The sequence below is a fragment of the Ciconia boyciana genome, chromosome 2 (assembly GCF_034638445.1).
Source record: "Ciconia boyciana chromosome 2, ASM3463844v1, whole genome shotgun sequence".
Classification (NCBI taxonomy): domain Eukaryota; kingdom Metazoa; phylum Chordata; class Aves; order Ciconiiformes; family Ciconiidae; genus Ciconia; species Ciconia boyciana.
The window spans coordinates 153,726,767-153,752,010 of NC_132935.1; the positions used below are offsets into that span (position 1 = coordinate 153,726,767).

General features: G+C 43.8%; 1 protein-coding gene across 15 annotated transcripts in view; it reads right to left on the minus strand.

Moving 5' to 3' along the window:
- Positions 1–24,414, minus strand: part of PARD3 (par-3 family cell polarity regulator) — a 463,980-nt gene extending 439,566 nt beyond the window's left edge. For all 15 annotated transcript variants that reach the window (XM_072854616.1, XM_072854617.1, XM_072854615.1 and 12 more), the window contains exon 1: positions 23,948–24,414. In XM_072854616.1, coding sequence (XP_072710717.1) covers positions 23,948–24,067 — 120 coding nt within the window. In that variant the 5' untranslated portion in view covers positions 24,068–24,414. The remainder of the gene's footprint in view (positions 1–23,947) is intronic.
- Positions 24,415–25,244: the final 830 nt, after the last annotated feature.

Sequence of the window (25,244 nt, forward strand, 5' to 3'; positions counted from 1 at the left end):
TGCAAATGTCTGAAGTGAATAATCTGAGCAATTAAAAACTTCAAGGAAGTAAATATTAAACTCAGAATTTTAGGATTTATCTGGTGTGAACTTTCACGCTAGCAAGGCCTGACCAGGCAAGTTTTGTGCACGGGCAAGGCACTTGGTTTTTACCCTGAATACCCAACACACCATCCAGACTGCTTCACAGGTCACTGCAGATGGCAAAGCATCTTTCACCCTTCAGCAGCATTTAGCCGTACCAATGGGTTCTCTGGCACTTGATCACTAACTCCCTACATCCAGATTTACTGTTTCACAGTAATTGCCATTCATGGTACTTTGTATTTGTTCACACTACCCAGAGGAAAAATGCTGTAAATTCAGATTTGTCACCTTTAATTCGGCACTTTTATTTGATGGATCCACAGAAACAAGATCTCACAGCTATGAAACATCTTTTCTAAGGACACAAACAGCTCCGAGTTCAAAGCCCATGCTGTCGGCATCACGTCAGCAGCTCTCTGGCTTCACAGTAACAATACCATACATGAATTTTAGTAATTCATGTATATATTCACTGACTATAGTAACAATACTTATAAATTAATTTCAGTACATGCCACTATAAACACCAGCACTCACCAGGACAGAGTAGGATTACAAAGCCAAATGGAAATTGAGGAAGAAAGGTAAAGATCACAGGGACTGTCTGCACCGAGAAGCAGAATTGCTTTAAAATATCAGCTGTGTTCCCAAGTGCCCAGTGCCCACCAGTGCACACGCTTCATCTGCTAACCCAACAGACAAAGATACACTTAAACCCCGTAGGGAAAAACACTGAGTAAGACCCACTCTGGGAAAAATAATAATAATAATAAACCAGTGATACACAGGGGGGGGATTATGAAGGATTACGGTGAGAAGCAGTGCAGAACTAAAGAGAAAGCTCCATGATAGACATACCAGTACCCAGTCTTGTGAAAGAAGATGGGTTTTGTGGGGGTTTTCTTAATTAATTTTTTTTAAAAAAAAAAAAGCTTTCTAAAATGATTTTACGATCACTAGATTAACAAGGACCAGGTTGCAGCAGGGTTTTTCGTTGCTCACATAAATGAAGACATGGATTGCAAAGCAACCAACAGACATGTATTTTAATCTTCCAGACTCTGTAACTTCAACACAATACAGCTCTGGCAGTTAAAATTTTGTTTCAGTGGTAAACTGCAGGCTTGGAAGGGGATAGGTTCGCAGCCCTGAAACAATTCCCAGTATTTTGCTGAGCAATGGCAAGCAATAAATATTATAACAATAGGGATTACAAAAATCTCAGTTCAAGAATAACACTAGTAGTGGTACAAAACTCCCGATGCCTGTCCATCCTGAACTGGAAACATTACACTTCAAGACTGCAAATGAGTATTTCACCTCCCAGTACTTTTGAATTCAACATACGGTGACAACTTGACTGACTGTGATAGTATTTATGCCAATACATTATGGATATAATGAAAGATTTCCTTCTTAAACTCTTATAAAGAACTGTAAAAAGTTTTACTACCAAATTTACCAATACTGCCAAGCCATTAACTTCAACTTTACTCCAAAACAGTGCAAGTAACAGCCTGCAACTTTATAGACCTGCTTTTCTTTGTAACAGGTTGCCTGTAGATTAGGGTTACCTGACACTGACTACATCCATAAGGGCATTCCACTAAGAACAACTTTATTTTTTAAATTACTTTATATAAATTGCAAAACAATACAGTTTGTTTCCCCCAACACACTATACAACAACTCCCTACTTGCAAGAACAACTGTTTTCTTCTCATACCTTTTAATTAGAGTTACAAAATGTTTACATTAGAAGGAACAATTGCCCTGACTTCTTTTCAAACAGCTTCTAGATCTGCTGCAACATGCCTACGTATCTGATTGACACCACTTTTCACTACACAGAAGTGGTTATACAACCCTGGTACTTCTCCTCTTGCACTTTTTTCCAGGGCTCTCAATATTTATTCATCACATCTTATATGTAAGAGTAAGGCATGTGTAAAACCCATTTGCCTCTACCCTGTGACCACTTAGCTATCTGGTTTCAAAGTTGTGGAAAGAGCTGGCGTGCAGATCTTGAAACACATTTCAGTTCGGTGCATTATTTGGTTGAAATAAGTAATTTTAAATTATTTTCTCTACCATTTGAAAGTCAGTGTTACGTTTTAGCCAACTAGGAAGCAACAAAGAGAAAAAAAAATTAGATGATAGATATGAACAGGTTATTATGCTCCTTTTTTAAACCCGAACTAATACTTGTTGAGTTTGGAAAGTTTATCTGAGCTTATTTAGAAAAATATATGTATGATTTTTCTAAACATTTTGATTCATACATGGCTGACCTATTAAAAAAAAAAGTCAAATTATTGATGAAATAAGAGTAAATGCCTCACGCGGGAGGAGCTGGGGAGTCCCTACCCTCCTCCCAAGAACAGACGCAAAGGAGCCTTTCTCAACATGGTTCAGCTCCATAAAGTTGAGTACTCCCCAGAGTGCAGAGCAGTCTGTACTTCAGCAATGAGTTGAGAAGAACAGTCTCATACAGACATCATCCAGCCCTCACACCATCCCTGCAAGGCGCAAACATTTTTATCCAAAATAAAGAAAAAGTGCAACCTACCTATGGCCACGCAATGAGCTAGCAACAGAGATTTTGGGGGTTTTGGAGAGGTAGCTTGGGTTTTTTCCGTGCATATGCTTACTTTTACACATAGCAAGCAGCCACTCAGCAAGATCACACACTGGTGTAAAAGGGGACCTGTGACAAGAGGACATATGTAATGGATGGGATCCACTGGAGCAACCTGGACAGTCTGCACTGGAAGCGTGCGCACCTAAGTAATTGCAGGCATGCTGCAGCCAGCTCCCAAACTCTAAAAAGTGAGCTATTTCACATGGCTACTTCAGGACAAGGTGAATCACATCTTAAAATGCCGTGTTTCTCTGCACCACCTCTAAACAGAGCCTGTGGTGCCCAGACCAGCTGTAGACAGCAACCTTGTGGATTGTTAGGCAACATGAACTCTGCTCTACACATGGAACTTAACTGGCGTGAGGGAGGTGAAAATAACCTATCTCAGCATGAGGATATCGATTTGTAACATCAATAAGAAAAAGAGCTGCAATTAGAGCTTTGTGCAGAGTCCCTGTGTACAGCAACAGCATTTAATATAAGAAACTGCACTACAAAAGTATCTTAAACTATCTAAGAGAAGCCAACAGTTACACAGACCAACCTGGGTAACTCTTCCAAACTGGGTTTTAATTCTCAGTATGGAATATGAAACAAAACAAGGGTAAGGATTTTGGTGATGGTAGCGTGCACATCTAGTGATGAGCAGCAGCTCTCACACACGCTGACATCAGACCCAACAGTGGCAAACACTCTCTATGGCTAAATCCTGACAAGTAAGAGCCTTTTCAATGAAAAATTCAAGATCTTTACTCTCCCTGTTGGAAGCAATGTGACCTTTTTGTTCCTTCTCACGGACACCTTGGTACACCTCTGCATGTGTAAGTTCAACATATTCTCTCAATATACGCCTGCAGCTTCAACACAGCCCTGTTGTGCTCAGAGTCCACACACGCACTCCCTCACCCGAACAGGGCTGGCTGCCTGCCTCATTTATTGTGCTAGCTGATTCGCTGTTTCATTTATTGTTGGCTTCCGATTGCAAAGATACACCTTTAACCAGCAGCTCATTTACCCTCAGCAATTATACTGGGTTTGGTTTCTTTCACAATGATTCACATTTCATATTACGTAAGTTCAGAGTGCTCACTAGGTGTCTGGCATCATTTCATGAAATAAAGAGAGATACTACGCATCACAAGCTGGTAAAGGTGGGGGGGGGTATTATTAAGATTATTTTAAAATACTGATTTTTGGGGGGATGAATATTAATTTTGTGAAATAGCAATAGCAGGAGGAGTCTGGATGTTCTCTAACAAGACTCAGTCCAGGAAACATAAGATGTCCTATGTTAAAATGAACATTTTGCTTCGTCTTCAGAACCATGTTTACTGCTGCAAATGGACAATTTTTAGCCTAAATCATGGGGGGGGAGGGGGAGACACACACACGACACACGGACACGACCATATATGTACGCAGTAAAGAGCATGAGATATGCCGGTACTTGATTACAATCAAATATCTCAAAGCTTGTTCTATTACAATTACTACAGCACTTCTGTGCAGCAAATGAGTGAGAGCAACTTGTGTATTTGAGGTGGATTCCAGGCAATGAGATACACTACATGTTTCTAGAGACTGTCAGTACTGAAGGACAGCTGTCAATACACAAGGCTACACAAATGCAAATCTTAAGAACTCACTGCTCATAATCCTAAATCTAAAATGTAAAATGGATAAATGTGCTAAAGTAACCATTGTGTTGACTCTTGAGTGTGTGGAGTTATAAGACCTGAGATTTCTTAGATCTCTCATCCCGAACTCAGGGCCAGCTGGCTCCATTCCCTGTCCCACTTGCTCAAGAGGCGCGTATTGCTAAAGCAGCAAGTGTTGCACATTTGTGAGAGCCTAGAGACACCAATGCTTGTGAATGCTAAAAAAGCTTCATTTCTTGTGTGAAAGCTGATTGCTAAACACCACTAAATCATGCTTAGATTTTCTGGGGGGTTTTTTGCCCTTGCAAACAGCTGAATCACTGAGTCCATTCACCAGTGAACGGGCTTCTCTCAAAGAGAAAGTTTTAACATTTGTAGGCACAAAGCTGCAAAGGCAGAGACACTGCAGAAAGCATGTGCATTGCTCATGAGCAACGATTCAGCAGAACTGCAGAAAATAAAATTTAGAAGAAAAATTACTGGATTACATCACTGTGGATTTCTTTCCCTAGAAAGCAGGTAGCTGTCCTGCAGATCCTTACACTCATGCACTTCATCAGCAATTGAAGAGCAGCCCTCTCACTGGGACCACATCACCCGGACCAGCAGGAAGGCTGAAATCTCAACCCTCGCCCATGAGGGGAAGCAGGCTATCTACAGCAGCTGATGCCAGTAGCACCAACTCACCCCAAAACCAAATTGCGTGCTCAACCCAACCTGTTACAGTGGAGCAGCCAGACTTCTGAATAGCTGAGCATTTCCATGCACCACCACTCCTCCACCCTGAAGAGAAATGGCACTCATATGGAGTCTCTCCATCACAGGAAAGCATCAATACACGTTTCAGTGGGCCACTCCAAACACATTCGAGAAACTTTGGGGATTTTTGAGAACAAATTTTTCTTGGATAAGACAGCAACAAAATTCTACTTCAGTAGGGCCTTTGTATGTGTGTGCACCTGCAAGAGTGACAATTAAAAAAAAATTAATAAAAGCCCATAAAAGTTCAACCCTTCAACAAAAATTAAGCAGTCATTTAAGTAACTCCTCAAAACATCAGTAACCCGACCCTCAGGACCATTTACTTTACTCCTTAATTATGGACTCTGTTCCTGTAACTGAAATCCAATGAAATTCAATCCTGTGATTATCCAGAGCCCAAATACCGATAGTGAGACTGCATCTGAAGATAAGACATTTCAAGATCAAATGCAATCTCTAACTGCACTACCCTTTTTCTTTTCAGTTTTCCATATTGATGATACTTGGTTTAAATTATTTATCCAGAAGAGGAAGGATGAACATCATCCCAGAACCTGCAAGTATCCACAGGCACAGAAGAATTTGATTCATGGGGACCTCCAGTGCCATCAGAAAAGTTCAAACAGAATCTGCTCCTGAAGACCAAAGACCCACCATGCTGTCTTCAACACAAGACTTAGTATAAGGCTGAAAACGGACTGGGAATACACTGCACATTCTCAGCAGCAAGAAAATCACTCACTGGGGTGAGTGAAGTACCTAGAAATGCATTGGCTTCAACTTCAGTAGAGGTCCTTCAAACCACAGCAGAGGCATCTCTAGGGAACTTCACTGACAGGCTGTCAGGAGGGGCTGCCGCTCACTCAGGCACATCACCCCACAGGGGCTCCAGGAAGGGTAATGACGCACAGTCAGGCTAACAAAGCATAAGGTCCCCTCTGGCCTTGGACATCACAATCACCCATGCAGCACCTCCCTCCACAGGCATTAGCACAGAGTGACCCAAGCAAGTGACATCAGCGACATTCACCACCGCCAAAGAGCAGGCTTACAGACACGGACAGCCCATGTAACAGCTTAGTACAAATACATCCTTCTATCTCTCCTTCCCGCTCCCATTGCTTGCTGCCTCTGCACACCAGTAATCCAGCCATACCCAAAGCATCAGCCTTGCTCAGAGTTGGGAACTGTGCAGGGTCACCCTTGGGATCAAGGCCACCTCTGCTCATGGTGGGGAGTTGCATTGCACAGATTTCATGACATGATGTGAATCCAACTGCAGGGCCACTCCCTGAAGAAACTGCAAGTCATATAATGCTAAATGTATACCATTAAGAGTTTAGTTCCAGAATTTGACAGCTTTACTGGCAGATCCCTCTGCCTGGACACAATTCTGCTGATTTCAGGGTGTTTCTACCGAGTTTCTAACCAAATGTGACCCTGATCACGTAACACACCACAACAGAGCAATCATTCTCCTGTAAGGCACTGGTCCCATATATGCTCATCCCAAGACTCAAAAGTGGGTTTGTTTTCTCTTTCAGATGCTCTACCTTTCAGATTTGATATGTAAGTATCAAATTCCAGACACGTAGGAGACTATTTTCTCAATTCATTCATACAGCACAAACTGTAGGATGTTTGCAAAGTTTTTATTCTTTGCAGATGAGATATGGGGAAAAATGCGAATTGGCTTTTTAAAACAGAAAAGCAGATAAGGTGTTTCAATGACCAATAGGGCTGGGATGACTCCTATTTATTTTTTTTGTACACAGTCCAGCTGAATGTTAACAACCAAGCCTGTGCTCTGTACAAGTGTAATAAAAAGAAGGTGCTGTAAAAAAATAGATTGAACAGTTTGCCCTGGACTGATAAAGCAGCAAGCAAATAGCACAATTGCACAGAAGCGTGCTTGGTTTGTTAAGGCAGACAGTCTACCCTTGTTACCTCCACAGCTACAATCAGCTCGGGGTGGGGGAGCGGGGAAGAGGGAGAGGGAGAAAAATGAGAACATTTCCCTTTCCATCTGGAAACATAAGATTCAAAAAAGGAGTGTCCTTCAGTGTTTCTGATCCTCAGGAAATGCCACTTTCTCTTATGAAAGAAGTTCAGTTGACTCAGATTGCAGTCATGTTTGAGCAACCTGTAAATCAGTGAACATACCTGATTTCATAGGCTTTGTACTTCAGTGAAAAGTACATAGTTGTATAATACAATTATCTACTTACATGTTTAACTAAATTATCCCCTCCTTCACATTGATCATTTGCAGGTTTTTTTCCTAATACTGATTTCTATATCAGCTTGGCAATAAGCTCATATCAGGAGGCAATAAGCTATCTATATCAGGAGGCAATAAGCTCATCCAATGCTTTTTCTGTATGTTGTTGCTGAAATGCTGACTATACATCCTCCTAACATTAGTAAAAGTGTTTACAAGAAAAAAAGTTTCACTAGCTGTTAAAAAGCACACACATAAGTTTAAAGTTATTTAATGGTGTACAAATTCAATACAACTATATCCTGGGATAGAATAGACACAGAAATATCCTTTTAAATCATTATCAGAACAATCTCAATTTGGAAACATATCCCACTTACAAACTACAGGGCAAACAGAAAAGAGTATCTGAACTGGCAGAGTCCTACCACCACATATTCACTCTTTACAATCCAGTTCAATTGCTTTCAATAAAAGTCAACTTTTTGTCAAAACTCCTGACTCAGTGGCATTTGCAAGATTCCCATGACAGTACTGCTGGTAGCTGAAAAATCTGTCCATCTGCATCCTCCTCACATGGCGAGTTCAGGCGTATGAGAACAGTGCGGCACGTAAGAGCATGACAGAGTCCGGACAGAAAGCACGCTGCTGTAATCATTCCTGCTCACCAGCCACCCCTTTTGTTTTGTTATTGCATGCCTTAAGGAACAGCTCATGTAATCAGGATGCAAATTAATAGGACAGTACAGAATTCCTTGGTTACTGTTCTGGTATAGTGAATAGCCTGGTTTTAAGACAGCAAAAAAGCAACCCAAAAAGACAGCCTTAAAAAAAAAACCAAACAAACAAACACCACTCCACCCTGTACATGTATGTGACAAAGTAAAGGAAGAGAAGTTTATACACCATTTATAAGCACTTGCAAACCATCTCCTCCTTTCTTCTACTGCAAGACACAGTAGATGAAGCAATGACCACAACTGAGGTACTACTTTCTCCATATTTCTTCCCATAGCATCATTATGTAACCCCAAAATGCACAAGAACCAGTAAACCTTTTAACCAGAGCCTTCAACATCCATATAGTGTGTACAAGGGAAAGGGATGTTGTCATGCAACAATCAATTGCAAGAATTGGAAACTGCACCAGAAAAAAAAATAGTAGAGGCTAGGAACTAGGAGAACAGAATTAATTTTTATGAAAAAGCCAGGAACACCGATGCCATTGAACAGGTCAGAAATCGCTCTGTTTCCAGAGGCAGCAAAAGAAGCAAAGCATCATCTCTGTTAACTTCAGGATGATTAAGTCTAAATAAAAGCAGCTTTTACTTTCTCAGGGGCTTTCTAATAGATGTCTAGAGTAAGAGGGATATGCCACAACAAGGAAGAGACACAAAATAATGCATGTAAATCATTAGAGATATTTGTTACTAGGTTTCGATGAAATCTCTCAGGCTACCCAGTTGCAAGAAATTACTTTGCATTGTATGTCCTCATGCCTAATAACAGCGTGTTTGTCAAAGGCGTACAGTCACTTGAAAATACAGAGTCTAGAGGCAAAAGACGAACAATGGTTATAATGTCATCTAAAATTATTTAGTAAATGCTTCCATTTGCATAGTCCACCAGCTGCAATTTTGTAAAATGCTGGAGATAACATGACGACTATGACAGCTGTTAACAGAACCTGAAGGCTTCAACAAAAGCCATAATAATAAACTGCAGTTATGCTGTAGCATGTTTTTTAAAACACAAAAGAATAAATCACCGCTTACTAAACTCAAACCAGTCATTTAAAAAGCTGGTTAGGGGTGGAATTATAATCTGCAATATCCCAATTTTCAGGGCTTATTATTATTTAATATGTATTATAGCAAGCACTCCCCTGTTTGCTCTCTAGCCCTACTGCAGCTCTGCATGTTTCCTTATCCCTAATATAGAGATCCTGAATATGACATTATAATCACGAAAGCTTACGTCTACAAGGGGAAAACATGCTTTCTTCAGCACTGCATGCAGAAAGGATTAAGAAGTTTTGGTAGGTTTGAGTTCCTTTTAAATCAACACCAGTAGCACAGTAGTCTACAAGCAAAGTTGAGATCAAGGTAATTAACCCCATCAATCTAAAACGAATGTACACAGGCAGACAACTCTTACCAGCATCAGCTGAACACTATTAGAGCACTTACTGAGTACCTCAGATTTTCTTGCCCATGACCATCGATCTTACAGCACTTCTGTATTAGAAGAAAATTACAGCACTTTAATGAGGAGGGGAAAAAAAAAAAAAAAGAAAGAAAACCACAAAAAAAACCCCAGATTTAAATTCCACTAGCATGGATCGATATCCTCCCTTCCCTAAATTTCTCATATTTAAGCCAAATACATCACTGATATATCTCCTTCTGGCTTCAGTGTATCACTTAGCTTTAAAAAAAACAAAACAAAAAAAACCCACTATTAATAAATCACTTTAGATAGCTATGCTAAAGTCAAACATAAGCATTTCCTTTGCTTTCATTCTATTATAAACATTTAAACAACTAGGCAATACTGGAATCAACATCCTTACTGCCAAATATGGATTACTATAAAAAAGTTTCAACCCCTGTGTAAGTAAATTGAAAAAAAATCACGTAAGAAACAGAAATTATTAAGCAGTTTAACATGACGGAGTCCACACTTTTCTAAGAGGAAGAGACTTTCTTTTCAACAGCCAATTACCACAAAATATTCCCTTTTCAGCTTGGCAAAGCATGGCATGTCTTTCCATACAAAGGCTAAGCTACAGGAGAGCAGAAGGATTAAATACAGTGATATTTTACCACATCCTTACTAGAGGGGAAAGATAGTCTTGCGGTTAAGGAGTCAGCAGGTCGGCACTTTATTTCCAGCTCGGTGCCGAACTGCTTGTGTGGTCCTGGACCAGCCAGCGACCTCCTGTGCCTCCCTTCTCCACGCGCTCCGTGGGGATAACTATGTACTTGCCAAACTCACGCTATGACGTTTGTTTGCGGATTTGGTTTTTGAAAGGAGAAGGTGGTGAAGCACAGAAGGAAATTACCAAATTAAGAGGAGAAGGCACTGGAGAGCCATCTCCTTGCTCCTAGTTTGGGTGCTGCACGCTGTTATAACTGATGGGCGTATCGCAGCTTTGCTGCAGCACAGGCAACTGGTACAGCAAAGTACTTTTCTCTTTCCTAAGGTAACACACAGATGCAGAGAAAAACCACAGGAGAACTTTATGCAAGTACGTGCTCGCTGCAATTAACATCATGCTGTTGTGAAACGCAGCTAACGAGGTCCTTGCAGAGAATGAGCCACAGGAATACACGACACTGCTTGCAGGTGAGCACTCCCATTCTCCATCATTTGTATTTGGAATAAACCTTCAGGGCTTCACAGTTAATGCAGGGCTGCGTTGGGAGACCAGTAATTAAAAAGGAGCCCATTCCTACTCTGTGCCCCTATTTCACACCTGAAAAAGCAGGGCATTGACAGATACATTTCCCTTCTCAAATCACAGCATCAGTGAAGCAAAACCAACCAGACATTTCCTGTATCTTCACCACAGGATTCAGCCAACGCTCCTGAGAGGAACCAAAAGACACTGCAACCGTTTTCTTAAATCCTAACCACAGCATTTATAGTCTCCCCTATTCTTTTCTACATAAACTTCTTTCCATACCTCAGGTTCCTGTGCACTTGGAAATTTGTTAAAATGGCATAAGGAATAGTTGTCACAAAAAAGTACCTCATTAATTTTTTTACAATATATTACTGAAGTCACATTAAACTTCTCCGAAGACACTCTGATTGCTGAATGACAGCTGAGTTAGTGAATCTTTTAACTGTGCAGGGACACAAAACATTGGGTCTTTACTAACAACTTGTACAACCTGTATGCATAATCTTACCTCCATGTTAAAAATAAAGGCAACCTGAAGTAGTTCATCCTATAATGAAAGCAAGCAATAAAAACCATTAATCTACTAGAGAGGAATACACTATGCTAATCCGAGCCTCCGCTCACCTTGAAGTAACAGAGGTGGTGGCTGTGTGGCACACAGCAAGCACAGCTCAGCAGCAGCGAGTCTGGATACACCTCTGAAAATTCAAGTCCACAGCAATGACCAGGGCAACGGTGTAAGTAAAGACACAAAGAGGAAAAGTCTCCATGGTTTTAAACATTTGAATTTCAAGTGGATTTTATTAGCTGATTTCCAAAGGCTTCCCAAACGGACAGGTCCTGTGCCAGTACACAGCTATAAAAATTACTCAAAAAGTGATATGAAGCACTTGCTAAATAGTATCATCACCATTAAAGTGACCTAAGAAGTAATAAAGCACAGATCTAGTTTTAATTAGTGGAGTTCTCTTATACTAAGCATAATATGCATTAAAATCCATGCTTTAGAAAAAATTGAAGTGGTAAATTTTATTAGTTCCACTTTTTCCTTCTGCGCATTTACTTTACATTTATTTCAAAATTACTCTGATATTTTGTTTCTCCCTTCTCCATTCAACAACATTCCCAAGCCAGCAGAGCCGATCGAAGCTAAAAGCCTCGTCCTGCTGCTGACGTATCACCAACAGATGTTAGGAACACTTAACTGCAAGGCTGCAATCTGCTCTCTGAAGGAGGCTGGTAGCAGGTGTGACGATCTGGTCTGCACAACAAACTGTACATAAAGATGCAAGAGGTGGGGGGGAGGACTCCACAACTTTGCTTTTACACAGCACGTTGGATTTGTAGGCCTACTTATTCAGTGGGAGGGAGATGGGAGCTACGAAGTTAAAATAGATAAATCTCGGCATCTTTGAGCTCAGTGTTTGATTTTACAGCTGCCCACGTGCTGCAAAGCAGGCAGGTGAGCAGCACTGGGCTGACTCCCCTTTGCCGTTGATGCTGAGAAAGGCACAATTTGCAATTGCAAAGAACAGACCCTCCTATTTATTGCACCTAGGCACAGTTTACAAATCTGAAGCCATGTGGTCTTCACCAAAGGCCAGCTTTCTGAGTAGCTCATCAGGTGAAAAACAGGCTGCAAAGGGCTGTTTATTATAAACTGATTTCAGATATCTGCTCCCTATCTCAGCTTGTAGCTTACACTGCAGAATAATACAAAACACAAAGTGAATTATTACACTCCGCACTTGAGTTCAGAAAGGAACAACACACTTTTTCAAAAAAGTGACAGGAAAATTCTGGATGAAAACTGCATCCTTCTAAAACATTAATTAATTACAGAAAAACTATTTTTTTTTATTTCAGTATCACACACAACATTAATCTCCAAAAGTGATCAGGAAAAAATGTGTACTCATTGTGTCTTAAAATGGATCTCTGTTCACAATGTCTTTGGCATCCACCAACGTTTGGAAACAAAGCCTTTCAGAAGGCAACAAAACACTGGCACACTGAATCAGAAGCAACTTGTGAAGGCAGCTAGAGTTAGAGCAGTCTTTACACATTGTCTAATCAGAGACATAATACATGGTCTAATAAAAGGAAACACAGACCACCCATAAAACAGGACATACATTTTACAAAATTAGCTATTATGATTTACAGATTAAAAATAGTTTAATAACTTTCACATAAAACAAAGAAAAAAAGTCCCCTTTTTTATTTTGTTCCACTACGAGGCCAAGCAAGTACTGGATTATACAATGGAAGTAATTTAGAACAAAATAGACCATTTCGTAAAAATTGGGCTCAAGTACAGTAGATGGCTGCAGTAAATATCGAACTATGTATTTTTTTAAAGTCAAAAGAGTTGCATCCATGCGTAAGCAATTACACAGCCACCCTGAGAGCATTTTTAGAAAGGGGATTCCCACATGGGTCTATCTGATCACCCTGTATGGCCCGCAGGAAGACACCAGACCACTGCCCAAACCTTTCCTTAACCACTTAGCTCAGCACTTCTCCCACCAGTCACTGGCCACCAGAAAAATAACACCACAAAAAGCAGATTTAGTCTCAGTCTGAAATACACGATCCTCAAAAAAATATTTCAAAAGTAGATTTATGATACAGTTCCCTTCAGCAGCTTGTTTAGACTTCTCCAGATCCTAAAAGGTAAACAGCAGTACATCCAAGCTAATTACTTCATATTCAAATATCAAAAGAATATTTAACTAGGCACAAATTAGCTTTTCGTACAAGCTAGCTCCCATTCCCCAGCTAGGGAATTCCACCAGCAAAGGAAACTTCTTACCTCCACAGAGACAGGGTGAGGACCAGGAGCCTTTTCAGCTAAATATTTTATAAACCCCAAAAGATACAAGACTGGATACTCATCATCTGTGGCTTTCAATTTAACAGGGGGCTTCAAGCTAACCATAGCTAATTTGTGGCAACACCAAAGCAACAAAAAGGGTCATCAGGAATTTACTTCAAACAACTATACTAATAAAGGAGAGATTTATAAGACACTGATTACAATAACATTTCACGCATATTAACATCTGGTTTTAGTTTACCAAAGCATTATGTTCTTGAGTGATTGCTGGGCACGGGGTGAGACTACCCCATTGCCTAATATAACCATAAGTTGAATACGCTGTTTTACATACAGACCATAACCCTTTCTTTTCAGATCAGGTTAGGTAAGTCTAGAAAACATAGAAGGTTTTCTCTTTAAACAAATGGCAGCACTTAAACATACAAATATTTTTCATACACACAGTTATAGACATTTAAAGCCATGTTCACTGGCTGTTTTACAACACAGAGCCTACGCTAACAGACAACTCCAAATTTAAAAGCTCTTATTTCATCCAGTCCACTTTTTCTTGCAATTTCTTAGTTCAGTCTTCAAATTTTCCAAAATTATTACAGACCACATTTATTTGTGCTATTTTTCATTTAAAGAAAAACTAGAAAAAGCAATAAAAGCTGCTGTTAAGGAAACTCAGTGAGGGCAAAAAACATCAAACCTATCTTCTCAAATTAGTATTCTTCATGCCAAATGTTTAATATAGGATTTGGAAATGATGCTCTGAACTTGCACCATGCCCCAAAGACAGGACTGAGTGAGGACAGCGGAAGAGCCTCTTGTGCTGGGGCTTTCCCTTTCCTCTGTCCCCAGCCGTCTCAGACCTACAGCGTGACAACAGAAGCAGAATCTTCGTCAGCAATAAACGATGAACTCGGACACACCACAGCTGCTGCCTGAGCACCGAGCCCCTCGCATGCACCTCACAGGAGCCCTGCGGAAGCGGGCAGCTCAGCCTGGGAGAGCCACGGCCACGGTGGGGCCGGGCTCCTCTCATCTCCCCAGAAAGCAGCAGCATTACTCCTCTTACCCAGCGCTCATCTCTCTATAATAAAAGGCAGAAACATCCAGCAGAACAAGTGAGATGCATGGAGATGCCTACTCTCCAACTGGCTAAATTACTACAATTGCACAGTATTTTTTAACTTTCAGCAAAGCCTAACACTTCAGGCTAGCAGTCTTCCAGCAGCCTGGTACTGCCAAAAAAGGGAGACAAATTCAAGGGGGGTAAAATCCTTTCCCTCTTCATCTTCACAGGCTGCACGCGGCACTGAGGCCAGAGGCTCATTCACCGGGAATGGCTGGCCACCGCAGCCTGGCCACCACAGCCCGGCTGCCTAAATTCTTCTTCTTTCGGTACTTGGTAGCTGGCCGCTTTCCCAGCGCTTGCAGCTGCAGGCAAGCAGTCTTCACAGGAAGGCAGAGGGGAAAACACTGACAGCACAAACAAATGCACACTTAAAAAAATGCAAATAACGTTTGGTACAACAGGTTCTTGGAGAGACCAAATTAAATCAAGCCTTGTTATTCCACTTAGCGGTTTATTAAAGAAGCTAAAGGTTCTGAAGCTTCCAATTTTTATTTTTGTTTTAAACTGTCATTTCAGTTGTTATAGCAACAAAACTTTCAGTCTACTTGGTCTCAGAGACACTCCAACATCCCTCAAAGTAATTTTTCCATATTTCATTGAATTCTGCTCCTGCTCCTTCCTGTTCAGAAGGACTCCGAGAACTTGGAACAAAGTCGTTCTTCTCATTATATGCACAAAGAGGTGTATCTCTGCAAGTTTCTCACAAGTAGGATATTGCTTCTGACATTTAATGGAGAAGAAAAAAACATTATGTGGCCTTTGCCTAGGGGGAAGATAGAGTAACTCAACAACTTTGAGTTACTTTGAAAGCACATGCAAAAAAGACGGGGTAAGGTGAAACTACTTTTTCATTTAGTAAGTGCGGCTACATTTCTTCAAACAAATGAAAACACCTAAGTGGGTGCACAAACAAACATACAGGCACTCCCAAAAGTCCTATCTCCATTTAAAACATTTTATACTCACTTAACTTTTTTTTTCTCCTGTTAGCAATACAACATGAACACAAGAAACATTTTAAATTGCCATTCTGAGTCTGTAAAGACATGCATACCTGGAACAAAAATCCTATAAATGTGGCCATTTAAAAAGAAAACTGCTAACGATGTACCAGCTCGCTCCTCCTGCAAAGGATTCAAAATTTCGCTGCATCAGCAGCAGACTGAGCGTGAGAGAATGTGGAAAGCATGGCCAAAAATGTGACATCGCTTTTCCAAAATAGTGTCTATTTTCCCTACCAAACCAGAGATTCACTACTTTCATTAAGCTTATTGCCCAAAAAGGGAAGCTTCCTCTAATAAATTCCACAGGTTTCTTTTTAAAAAGAAAGCCTTTTGGGTGACATTTGTTGTGCCACTGAGGTCAATTTTTCATCCTCTTCCTAAATTGACCCCTTACCTCCAGGGCACCAAGTTAACTAGTTTCTTCCCATCTTCAGCTCTTCATATTTGTCAGAACTTAATTTACTCCATTACTGTCTTGCTTCTGTGCAAACTCCTGTTTCCCTCTCATGTGAAACAAAAGGCACCAGGAGTTACACGCATTTATCGTTACCCCAAAAGTCGCACCCCCTCACACAGAAACACACTTGGCCTTTATTACTCTTCCCCTCCACCAGAGACCCTGGCCCTGAGATGAAGCGTGTGGGACCCAGTCCAAGAGTTTTTAGTAGGGATACACTTCTCCTTTTGTTTGGGACTAAATACATTATTAATGTGTATCACTTTACAATAAGAAACTGAAGTAGGAAATAAGTTACTGTCATGTACCTGCTACCTGATTAAAAAAGAACAGCAGCAAATACTGCAACAAAATAGTTATTAAAATGATTTCTGATTTAACAAATATCTGGAACCAGTTTGAGAAAATAACTAAGGCTACCAGTAGGAAAAAAATCTGACATCACGAAAGTATTGTAACAAGTAAAATTAATGTGATTATCTCAAAAACAAAAAGGCCATTAGGTTCACTGTTAATTTAAAATTATTTTTTCCACAATTTAGAATTTGACTCATTTCTCTTTCACTAGTAATATTAGTCATTTTGGCAAGTATTATATACATCTGTGCTGCTGTATTCTTTTTTTCTTTCTCATTTTTTTAAACAGCACCACCGGATTATGTAACTTAGCTGAAAGGCAGTTTGGTTTTTTATCTGTCTTCCAGTACCAGACTTGCTGAGCATTACAGTAAAATGACCTCAAAGAAACAAGGAAACTATATAATGTATATTAAAAAGGAGGAGGGGGAAAAAAAAAAAAGCACAGATGCCCTAAAGTATCTTGCAGAATTTTTTAATACTTTTTGCTCCACTTTTTATTTTCTTACTGCTCACAAAATATTCCTGAGTGAGAACATCTGTACTATACTCTGGATTGACGTTAGAAGAATTCCACTTTGTTTTCAATATACATAAGCATTGGTTCAGCATTGTTGCATGTTTTATCCATTCAATTTATATTTGGATGAAAAGGTTTGTTTTCCTTTGAAGAATCAGGAAATTGTTTTAAAGCTACATGAACCACATTCTGTATAACTAACATCACCAGCATTTCTCCCCCATTTACTCCATCTTATTTTACCAGATTAAATGTGCCACAACCAAAAGATGTCATAGTCTGGTACAACTGAGAAAGTGTTACTTCCAGTGGTGTTTTTATAACAGAACTAAAACATCTGTGACCATTATAACCAAAGGTAAAGTGTAAAAAGCTATGAGAATCAGATGGTTTTCCACTGGTGGAAGGCTATCGCCCAGGAGAAGAAAGGCTGGCAACTCCCTAAACCCCAAATTGCCTCCAGGACCTGTTCTCCTGACGTGCTGAGCACTTTCACAGGCTCCTCCGCAGTCGTCCCCTCAGAGCTACAGGAATTGCTCACGGCAGCCAAACGCTGCATCTGCTCAAAGGGAGATCGCTCTCAAGCCACTCTTCCACAAACACACACCTCACTTCGATCACCGTTAAGTAACGCTGAAGTACTGAGAAACCACATAATGCCAAACTGAAAGCAATGACGTATCCCATCCAGCTAAAGATAGGTACTGCTCACGTCAGCCAACCGTGGTAGCACCACACATACCCTTTACTGAAAACACCTTCAAAGTTGAAGGGCCTGCATGCTGTCCACTTTTTATGCCCTTCTTCATAAGCACTACAGAATTCAGTCTTCCTCTTTATTAGCCTTGAATAATCCCAAAAGCATTTACCCTGCTTGCTCAAACAACAGGGGTACAGCCCCAGCATGGCTCTCTCAGGCCTCCCAAAGACAAGCCTCCTCCCTCGTACCACAAACGCTGAACACAGGCAAGACCTGGTGGAGAGGGGCTGCAGCAAAGCCCTGCCCAGGGTACGGCACAGCCTGTGCAGCTCCCCGCCTCCCGAGCCCCGTGTCCCCTGGGGCACCGTACTGCTGAACAGCAAAGTCCTCGTGCAAGGGACCTCCACAGCCGCTGCCACGCTCGATCCAAAGGTTCATTCCTACCTTAACCCTGCAACTTCTTGTGCAATGCGCGAGAGTCACCTGTACTCACAGATGAGGACAATGACATGAAAACACTCATTTGGCTGAAAACACAGAGGAAGTTGGCGAGAAGTGGTTAAAACAAAGTTTTCTATAATAAGTGGAGAGAATTAAGTCACTATATGCAAGATGTAGCCTTGCGTTTCCACCATCAACTCCCAAACCTGCAGCATTCACACAACAGCTTTCTAAACACAAAGCAACCGTGACCCATTTCCGTACTTTTCTTCCTTAAATTAGCAGCTCTCCACTGCTGTTCATAGCTTTCAGCAAGCTGCAGCAGAGTGAAGTTGCCAGTCAGCTGGGTTTCACTGCCGCTGTTGGGAGCTCATCATCAGCAAAGAGGTCAAGAGATGGCTTGAGAAAAGTACTGGCAGCCCCAGGGAATCTGGGCTCTCCCAGCTCACCTTGGGTAAATCATTGAAATACTACCCAGCTGATACCAAATGCAGAGCCCAGAGACTTCATCGTGGTGGTGTCAGCTAGGAGAAAACCCACAGTCAACTGAGCAGCAGGGGTGAGAGGGATTTTTTGGGTTTATGGTTCCTTTTTGTACCTTTTTGGGGTGGAGAATGTTCCTGCACATTCTGAAAACAGCCTGTAAGACTTCTTTCTACTTAAAACAGGCTCAAGATTTACACAAATATCAAAACGAAATCTAACTCTAAAAAAAAAAAAAAATTTAAATCTTTTTTATGCTGTATTTAGCCACTATTGCCCGTAAGTGTTTTCATTACGATTCTGAAGGGGTCTCTGCACGGGCACTGGGGAGGAACCAGCTAAGCCTGCACCCAAAACTCAATGGCCAGACTCGAGCGGGGAATGTGCTGAGACCCATACAAAACCCAAGTAAAATCGGCAGACTTTCATACCAACCCACCCCTGTGTATTAGGACCTATAAACGATGCCCCAGCAACATGCTCATGAGCAACTGTGAAACTGTTTGCTCTGCGGAACATAAAAAGCATCAAAGTCTCCACTGTGTACCTGGAAGACAACCTGCTGTTTGGGAGCTGACTTTTAAGCAAATAACCTAAGAAGTCCTAGTTAGCTGGCACTGGGGAAAAAAAACCAAAAACAGAATAGCTTCACACATTCACTGAGACTATAACCTTCCCCTCTCCCACGTCCCTGCCGGTGAATGTCAGACCTACCAAAGAGGTGGAGCTTTAAGCTCTGGGTGGCCTAAGCTTCCTACGTACAAATTAAGTGAGAATATGGTCATTGGACACCTGTTACCTTTGCTTACACAGCCAACTTCCCTTGAGTTCTGCTCTCTTATCAGCAACTGCCTTCAAACGCTATCTAAGAGCAGATTACAATTTCTTTTCACAAATACGAATGTACGGCAGTTTTTAAACCAACAATGCGAGCATTGTTCCATACAACATCACAAACCCCCAACACTTCATCTCCCACAGGATTTGGTGAGGGGGAGGGGAAAGGGGTCTCAAGAGAGTCCTCCTAAAATCTTTCTGATTCAGCAGGAAAACTGTTAATATACTTATTTTAACTAGAAAATCAGGGTTATATACAGGGTCTAGGAACATCACTACAAGCTCATGACATGCAGGACATCAGACTGAACAATCCCTGTAAGGACTGAACATGAGACTGAACAACTCATATAAATGTATGATTTCATATTCTTGTTTACCATGCTTGTTTACGTCACTCAGAGACAACACAGTAACACTAAAAATTAAAAAAAAATTATTATACGTACCCACTACCTATGCACGCTTATTTATATTTGCAAGAAAAAGAAGATAAAAGGTGAAATGCTTACGATATCCCAAAAAACCTGAAGCACACAAAGATTACGGTGGCAGCTGAAAGTCACCATAAAAAGTCAGAAAGATCTGTGGCTACAACCAGATCAAACCAAAGGTACAGGATGCACAATTAATTCTTTTTGATAAAAAGTTACTTGATACATCATTTTTATGACAGTTTTCCACCTTTTAACACTAGGCTATAGCCAACCATTTGATAAACATGTTTCATCTCAACTGCCTTTCTGTTGGGCCTTTCTGATGGGGCAGCCCATCATCTCTCGCCATTAAGCCAGTCAGGTGTGGCTGACTTCCCCCCCTCAAAATGCCACTTACCTTCGCAGCAGCATGTTTTTTATCATCAAATTAATTGCTAGGAAGCCATGAGCAGAACTACATCAACACAAAACCTGCACAGCCCCTGACCAGCAGCGTTTGGAAACGCACCTACAATTTCTCAGGCCAGCTGCCCCCTGCCCAAACTGTACTCCTTTAACGCTCACTCAGACATCGTGCCCGAGGCTGCGCCAGTCCAGCCACACAAACAGAGCATCATTCGTGTGCCACCACGCAAACAACGTTTTGAGAAGCGTGACCAATTTTTGCCGACTCCAGTTGCCCTGGACAAGGCAGACTTTTCAAACGTCTCTTATCATTCGCTTGTTCATTCACCACAACCACAACTAGCAGAAAAATGGATCACATTTCAGACCCAAAGCTTCTTTTGGAATAAAAGCAAAGGAACAGAAAGATTTCCTATACACGCTACATAGACCAACCTCCAAGCCCAGCCTGTCATATTAATAACTTAATTCACACTTAAAGATTTAGTATTGACAGCAGTGTTAATCCATAATGACTTTTTTGAGATTTAGGAATCCTAATCAAAGACAACTGCATCCAGAACTAACTGCCATAACTAGCTGTGTTATCCATATGCTTTTTAAGTCTGTAAAATTTTACAGAGAGGAGAACCTTACTATTACCTGGATTATCTTCCGTATTTTTTTCATTCTCACCATGTCTACTCAACCTAATTAATACCAAGTCAGAAAAATTCAAGCCGAGGTCAAATTTTGAAGTTACTCGCTCCTGGCACTCCGCAAGCATGATGCCAGGCTGCCTCACCACGATTGCACAGGTACATCAGAAGTGCTCGCCATGCAGATCACCTATTGCTAATCACAGCCGGGAAACCATGACAAAGCGGGAGGTAACCTGAGAAGGGCTGACAGCTCAGTTCTCAGAGGCTTCAAGTAGTCCTCCTGAAGGAGCTGCTGCATACAGCAGACACGCACATTTTTGCAGGATGAGAAATACTGATTTTCCTTAAGCATGAAAACCATAAATTTAATTCAAATATTTTGAATAATCTTCCTCCAGATACATTTTTTTTTCTATAACAGCACAGTGGTGGTGAACCAGATTTCAGTGTCAGCTTGATACCAGCTGCCAAATCGTACGTTCATACGTGCACACCTACTTTCATCCTCTCAGTTTAGGAATTATTTGTCCCCTCTCTTGTCTCTTTTGGAAGTAAAGATTTGCTCATCTACTACACTAGCATAGAAAGAAACGACCTAACTGCTATAAAAAGACAGTAATCTATGAAATTCTGCCATTGAAACTATAAAATTACTACGTTACTCTACAGCAAGCACAGCAAACAGCACTGTGCATTTACTGACAAGACACTGAGGATTCACCTCCTTACTACCTAAACATCACAGTGGAAAATCTTCAGCAAATTTAAGTTAAAAGTAAGGTTTGATAGTGACTGTATAAAACACTCAGAGAAAGCCCATAGATTCTGCTACTGTGTTTTCAACCACAGTATTTCCACATAATAGAAACTATCTCAGTAATTACGGCTACCTCAAGTCCGTACCAGTGGCATACAGCATAACCACCATATAAATACCAATAAATAAAACTACCGTGTCATTTTAAACCCAGGATCAGCAGCTTTGGGGACTAAGGGCCAGTCAAAGTCTGGCTGCACCTCTGCAAATTGCCTTTTTAGTAAATACTTCGGCATATTTGAAGAAGAGTTACATTTTTTCACGTTTCCACAGGTGGGCCGCTTCTTTCCTGAACAAACCCACACCATTTGCAATCATGTAACCTTTTCCTAGTGACTGCATGTGTTTCTCCTGTGCTCGCTACTGCAATCACTTCCAGGCTTAACATTATACTGCAGAATGTAATTGCCAACCCTTAGTGCAATTTAACAGTTGGAAACCAGGATGCAGTCCAGTGCCACATGAGTCACATGAGTTACAGGGGCCACAGTTTTGGAACACCACACATCAAAATAATTAATTTTATTAATGTTGTAACACTGATGAACAAATTCTGCAAACACTTCTCATCCAAATGGCGCGAGGAGGCATTCGATGCTCCCCCAAGGGACACACTTTACTGTCCACTGGTTTACCTTAACCAGAAAGGTACTTTCGGCCACTGTCTCCTACGTGCAGGTAGATTGCCATATGCATTAACTGCCGTATATAAATAACAGCTGGTATGCAGCCACAGCCATACCCTAGTGAATCGTTTCACTCTTCCTCCAGCCAGAATCACAACTGTGTTACAAGAGGAATAATAAAAATACAGAGAGAATGCGTTTGTTCGCTGCAAAACCATGTTCTTCAGGAATCAAGTGGGGAGGTGATGGGAGGCTCAGTTACTCTTCTCCTCCCAGCAACTGTAATTCTCGCTGAGAAAACTGATCTTAAAAATTTTCTTGGGAATCACTTAAAACCAATTAATATACTGTTCACACTATTTCTTCCACTGCAGGTTTCAAAGAGCCTGGGAGTCAGCATTTGCCAAAACAAAACTTCCAGGTTCAGAAGGGTAAAGCGTGTCAGAAGGACTAAGGGAAAAAAGTGCACTCAACTGCTTGGACGGATCAGGTAGAGCAAAGGGGAAGGGCACTGCTCAAGTTCTCAGCCAACGACGGTCATATTGTCCCAACAAACCAGTTGATTAAAAAGAAGTTTGCAGCAACAAGAAGAAAGTACGGGGGGGAAGAAGAGAAAAAAAAGAGGGAAAAAAAGAAAAACAAAGCCCAAGAAGTCGCCTATGGAGGGAAAGCCAAGTGTGCGACTGCCTGCACACCCACTGCCAGGGATTTCAACATGGGGCTGAGGGAGCGCAGGCGGCACTCGGGATCAGCCCCGCCGCGGGCCGGGCCGGGCCGGGCCGGCGCTCCCTGCACCCCGGGGCACCGCCGATGCCCCACGCACACGCGGAGCCTTCCCCCCACCGCCCCCCGAGAACGGGCCAGGCGCGGAGGCTGCGCGGGCGGCCGCGCCGCTGCGGGGCCCCCCCAGACCCCGGCCCGGCGCGGGGGGGCGGCCCGCGGGGCGCCGCCGGACGCCCCTGCGCCGGGCTCCCCTCCCACCGCCCTCCCCGCCGGGCCTGGAGGGCCGGGAAGCCTGGGGCTGGATTTCCAGCCCTCCGCGGCGACTCCCCGCCCGGCCCGCGGCGCCTCGGCCCCGCCGCCCGCCCCGGGGCAGACCCGGCACCGCCGGTCCCCGCGCCCCTCTCCCGGCCGGGCTCGGGCGCCCCCCACACCGACACCCCCGGAGGCCGCCCCCTCGCCGCCGGGCACCGGCGAACAAAGGGCCGAGGCCCGCCAGGCGCCCGCGGCTGCGGGGAGCCGCGCTGGCCGCCGCGGAGGGGCCGTGCTGGCCGCCGCGGAGGGGCCGCCCCGCTGCCCCTCCGGCTCCCCCCGGCAGCGCCGGGCACACGCTCCCCGGCGGGCTCCGCCGCCGCCGGCGGCCGCCCCCAGCCCCGCTCCCGCCGCCCCGGTGGGGCAGCCCGAACTTTCCCCCTCGCTTCCCTCCCCGCTCCGGGAAGCGCCATATTGATCGCGGGCGCCGCTCCCCGCGCCCCTCACCTTGGCGATCGCCTTCTTGTACCGGGTCACCGCTTGCTGGATCAGGCTGAAAACTTTCATGTTCCCGTCCCCGCAGGGCACGACCACCCGCGTCCTCCCGAAGCACACGGTGACTTTCATCCTGCGCGGCCGGGGGGCTCCCGCGTCCCTCCGGCCCCGCGCAGCCTTCCTCCTCCTCCTCCTCCTCCTCCTCCTCTCCGCCCTCCGCCACGGCCGCCCCCCGGCGGGGCGCGGCGCTCAGCCCTCGGCCGCCGCCGGACCGCCGCTGCGGGCGCCCTGCCTCCGCGGCCGACCCGGCAAGGGGAGGGGAGGGGAGGGGAGGGCAGGGGGCCGGTGCTGCCTGCCCGGGGGAGCGCGGCCGAGCGGCGAGCCGGGGGCCGCTCACATGCCGCAGCGCTGCCCCGCTGCCTGCGGCCACCTGCTCGGCGCCTGCCCCGGCGCGCAGCGGCGGCGGGCGGGGCGGTGGCGGCGCTGCCTCCCGCTCCGGAGGCGCGGGGCGGTGCAGCGGGGCGGGGGCAGCCGGCCGGCTCCGCGGGGCGCCGGGCAGCGCGGACGGGGCGGGGAAGTCGCCGGCCCCTGCCGGGGAGCGGGCCCGGCGGCCGGGGCTCGGCAGCCTGCGGCAGGACGACCTGCCGAGGTGATTGTCGAGGGAGGGGATTCTGCCCCTCTGCTCTGCTCCGGTGAGACCCCACCTGCAGTTCTGCGTCCAGCTCTGGGGTCCTCAGCACAACAAGGACATGGACCTGTTGGAGCGGGTCCAGAGGAGGGCCACAAAAATGATCCGGGGGCTGGAGCACCTCTCCTACGAGGACAGGCTGAGAGAGTTGGGGTTGTTCAGCCTGGAGAAGAGAAGGCTGCGGGGAGACCTTATAGCAGCCTTCCAGTGCTTAAAGGGGGCCTATAGGAAAGACGGGGACAGACTTTTTAGCGAGGCCTGTTGTGACAGGACAAGGAGCAATGGTTTTAAACTAAGGGAGGGCAGATTTAGACTGGATTTAAGAAAGGAATTTTTTACCATGAGGGTGGTGAGGCACTGGCACAGGTTGCCCAGAGAGGCAGTGGAGGCCCCATCCCTGGCAACATTCAAGGTCAGGTTGGATGGGGCTCTGAGCAACCTGATCTAGTTGAAGATGTCCCTGCTCTTGCAGGGGGGTTGGACTAGATGGTTGTAAAGGTCCCTTCCAATCCAAAGCATTCTATGATTCTGCCCTGTCGGAGCAGGGCAGGGGGTGCCCGGACCGAGTCCCGGCAGGTGTGGCGGCCTCTGCCTCGCTCTGCCCTGCCGGGGCCTATGGCC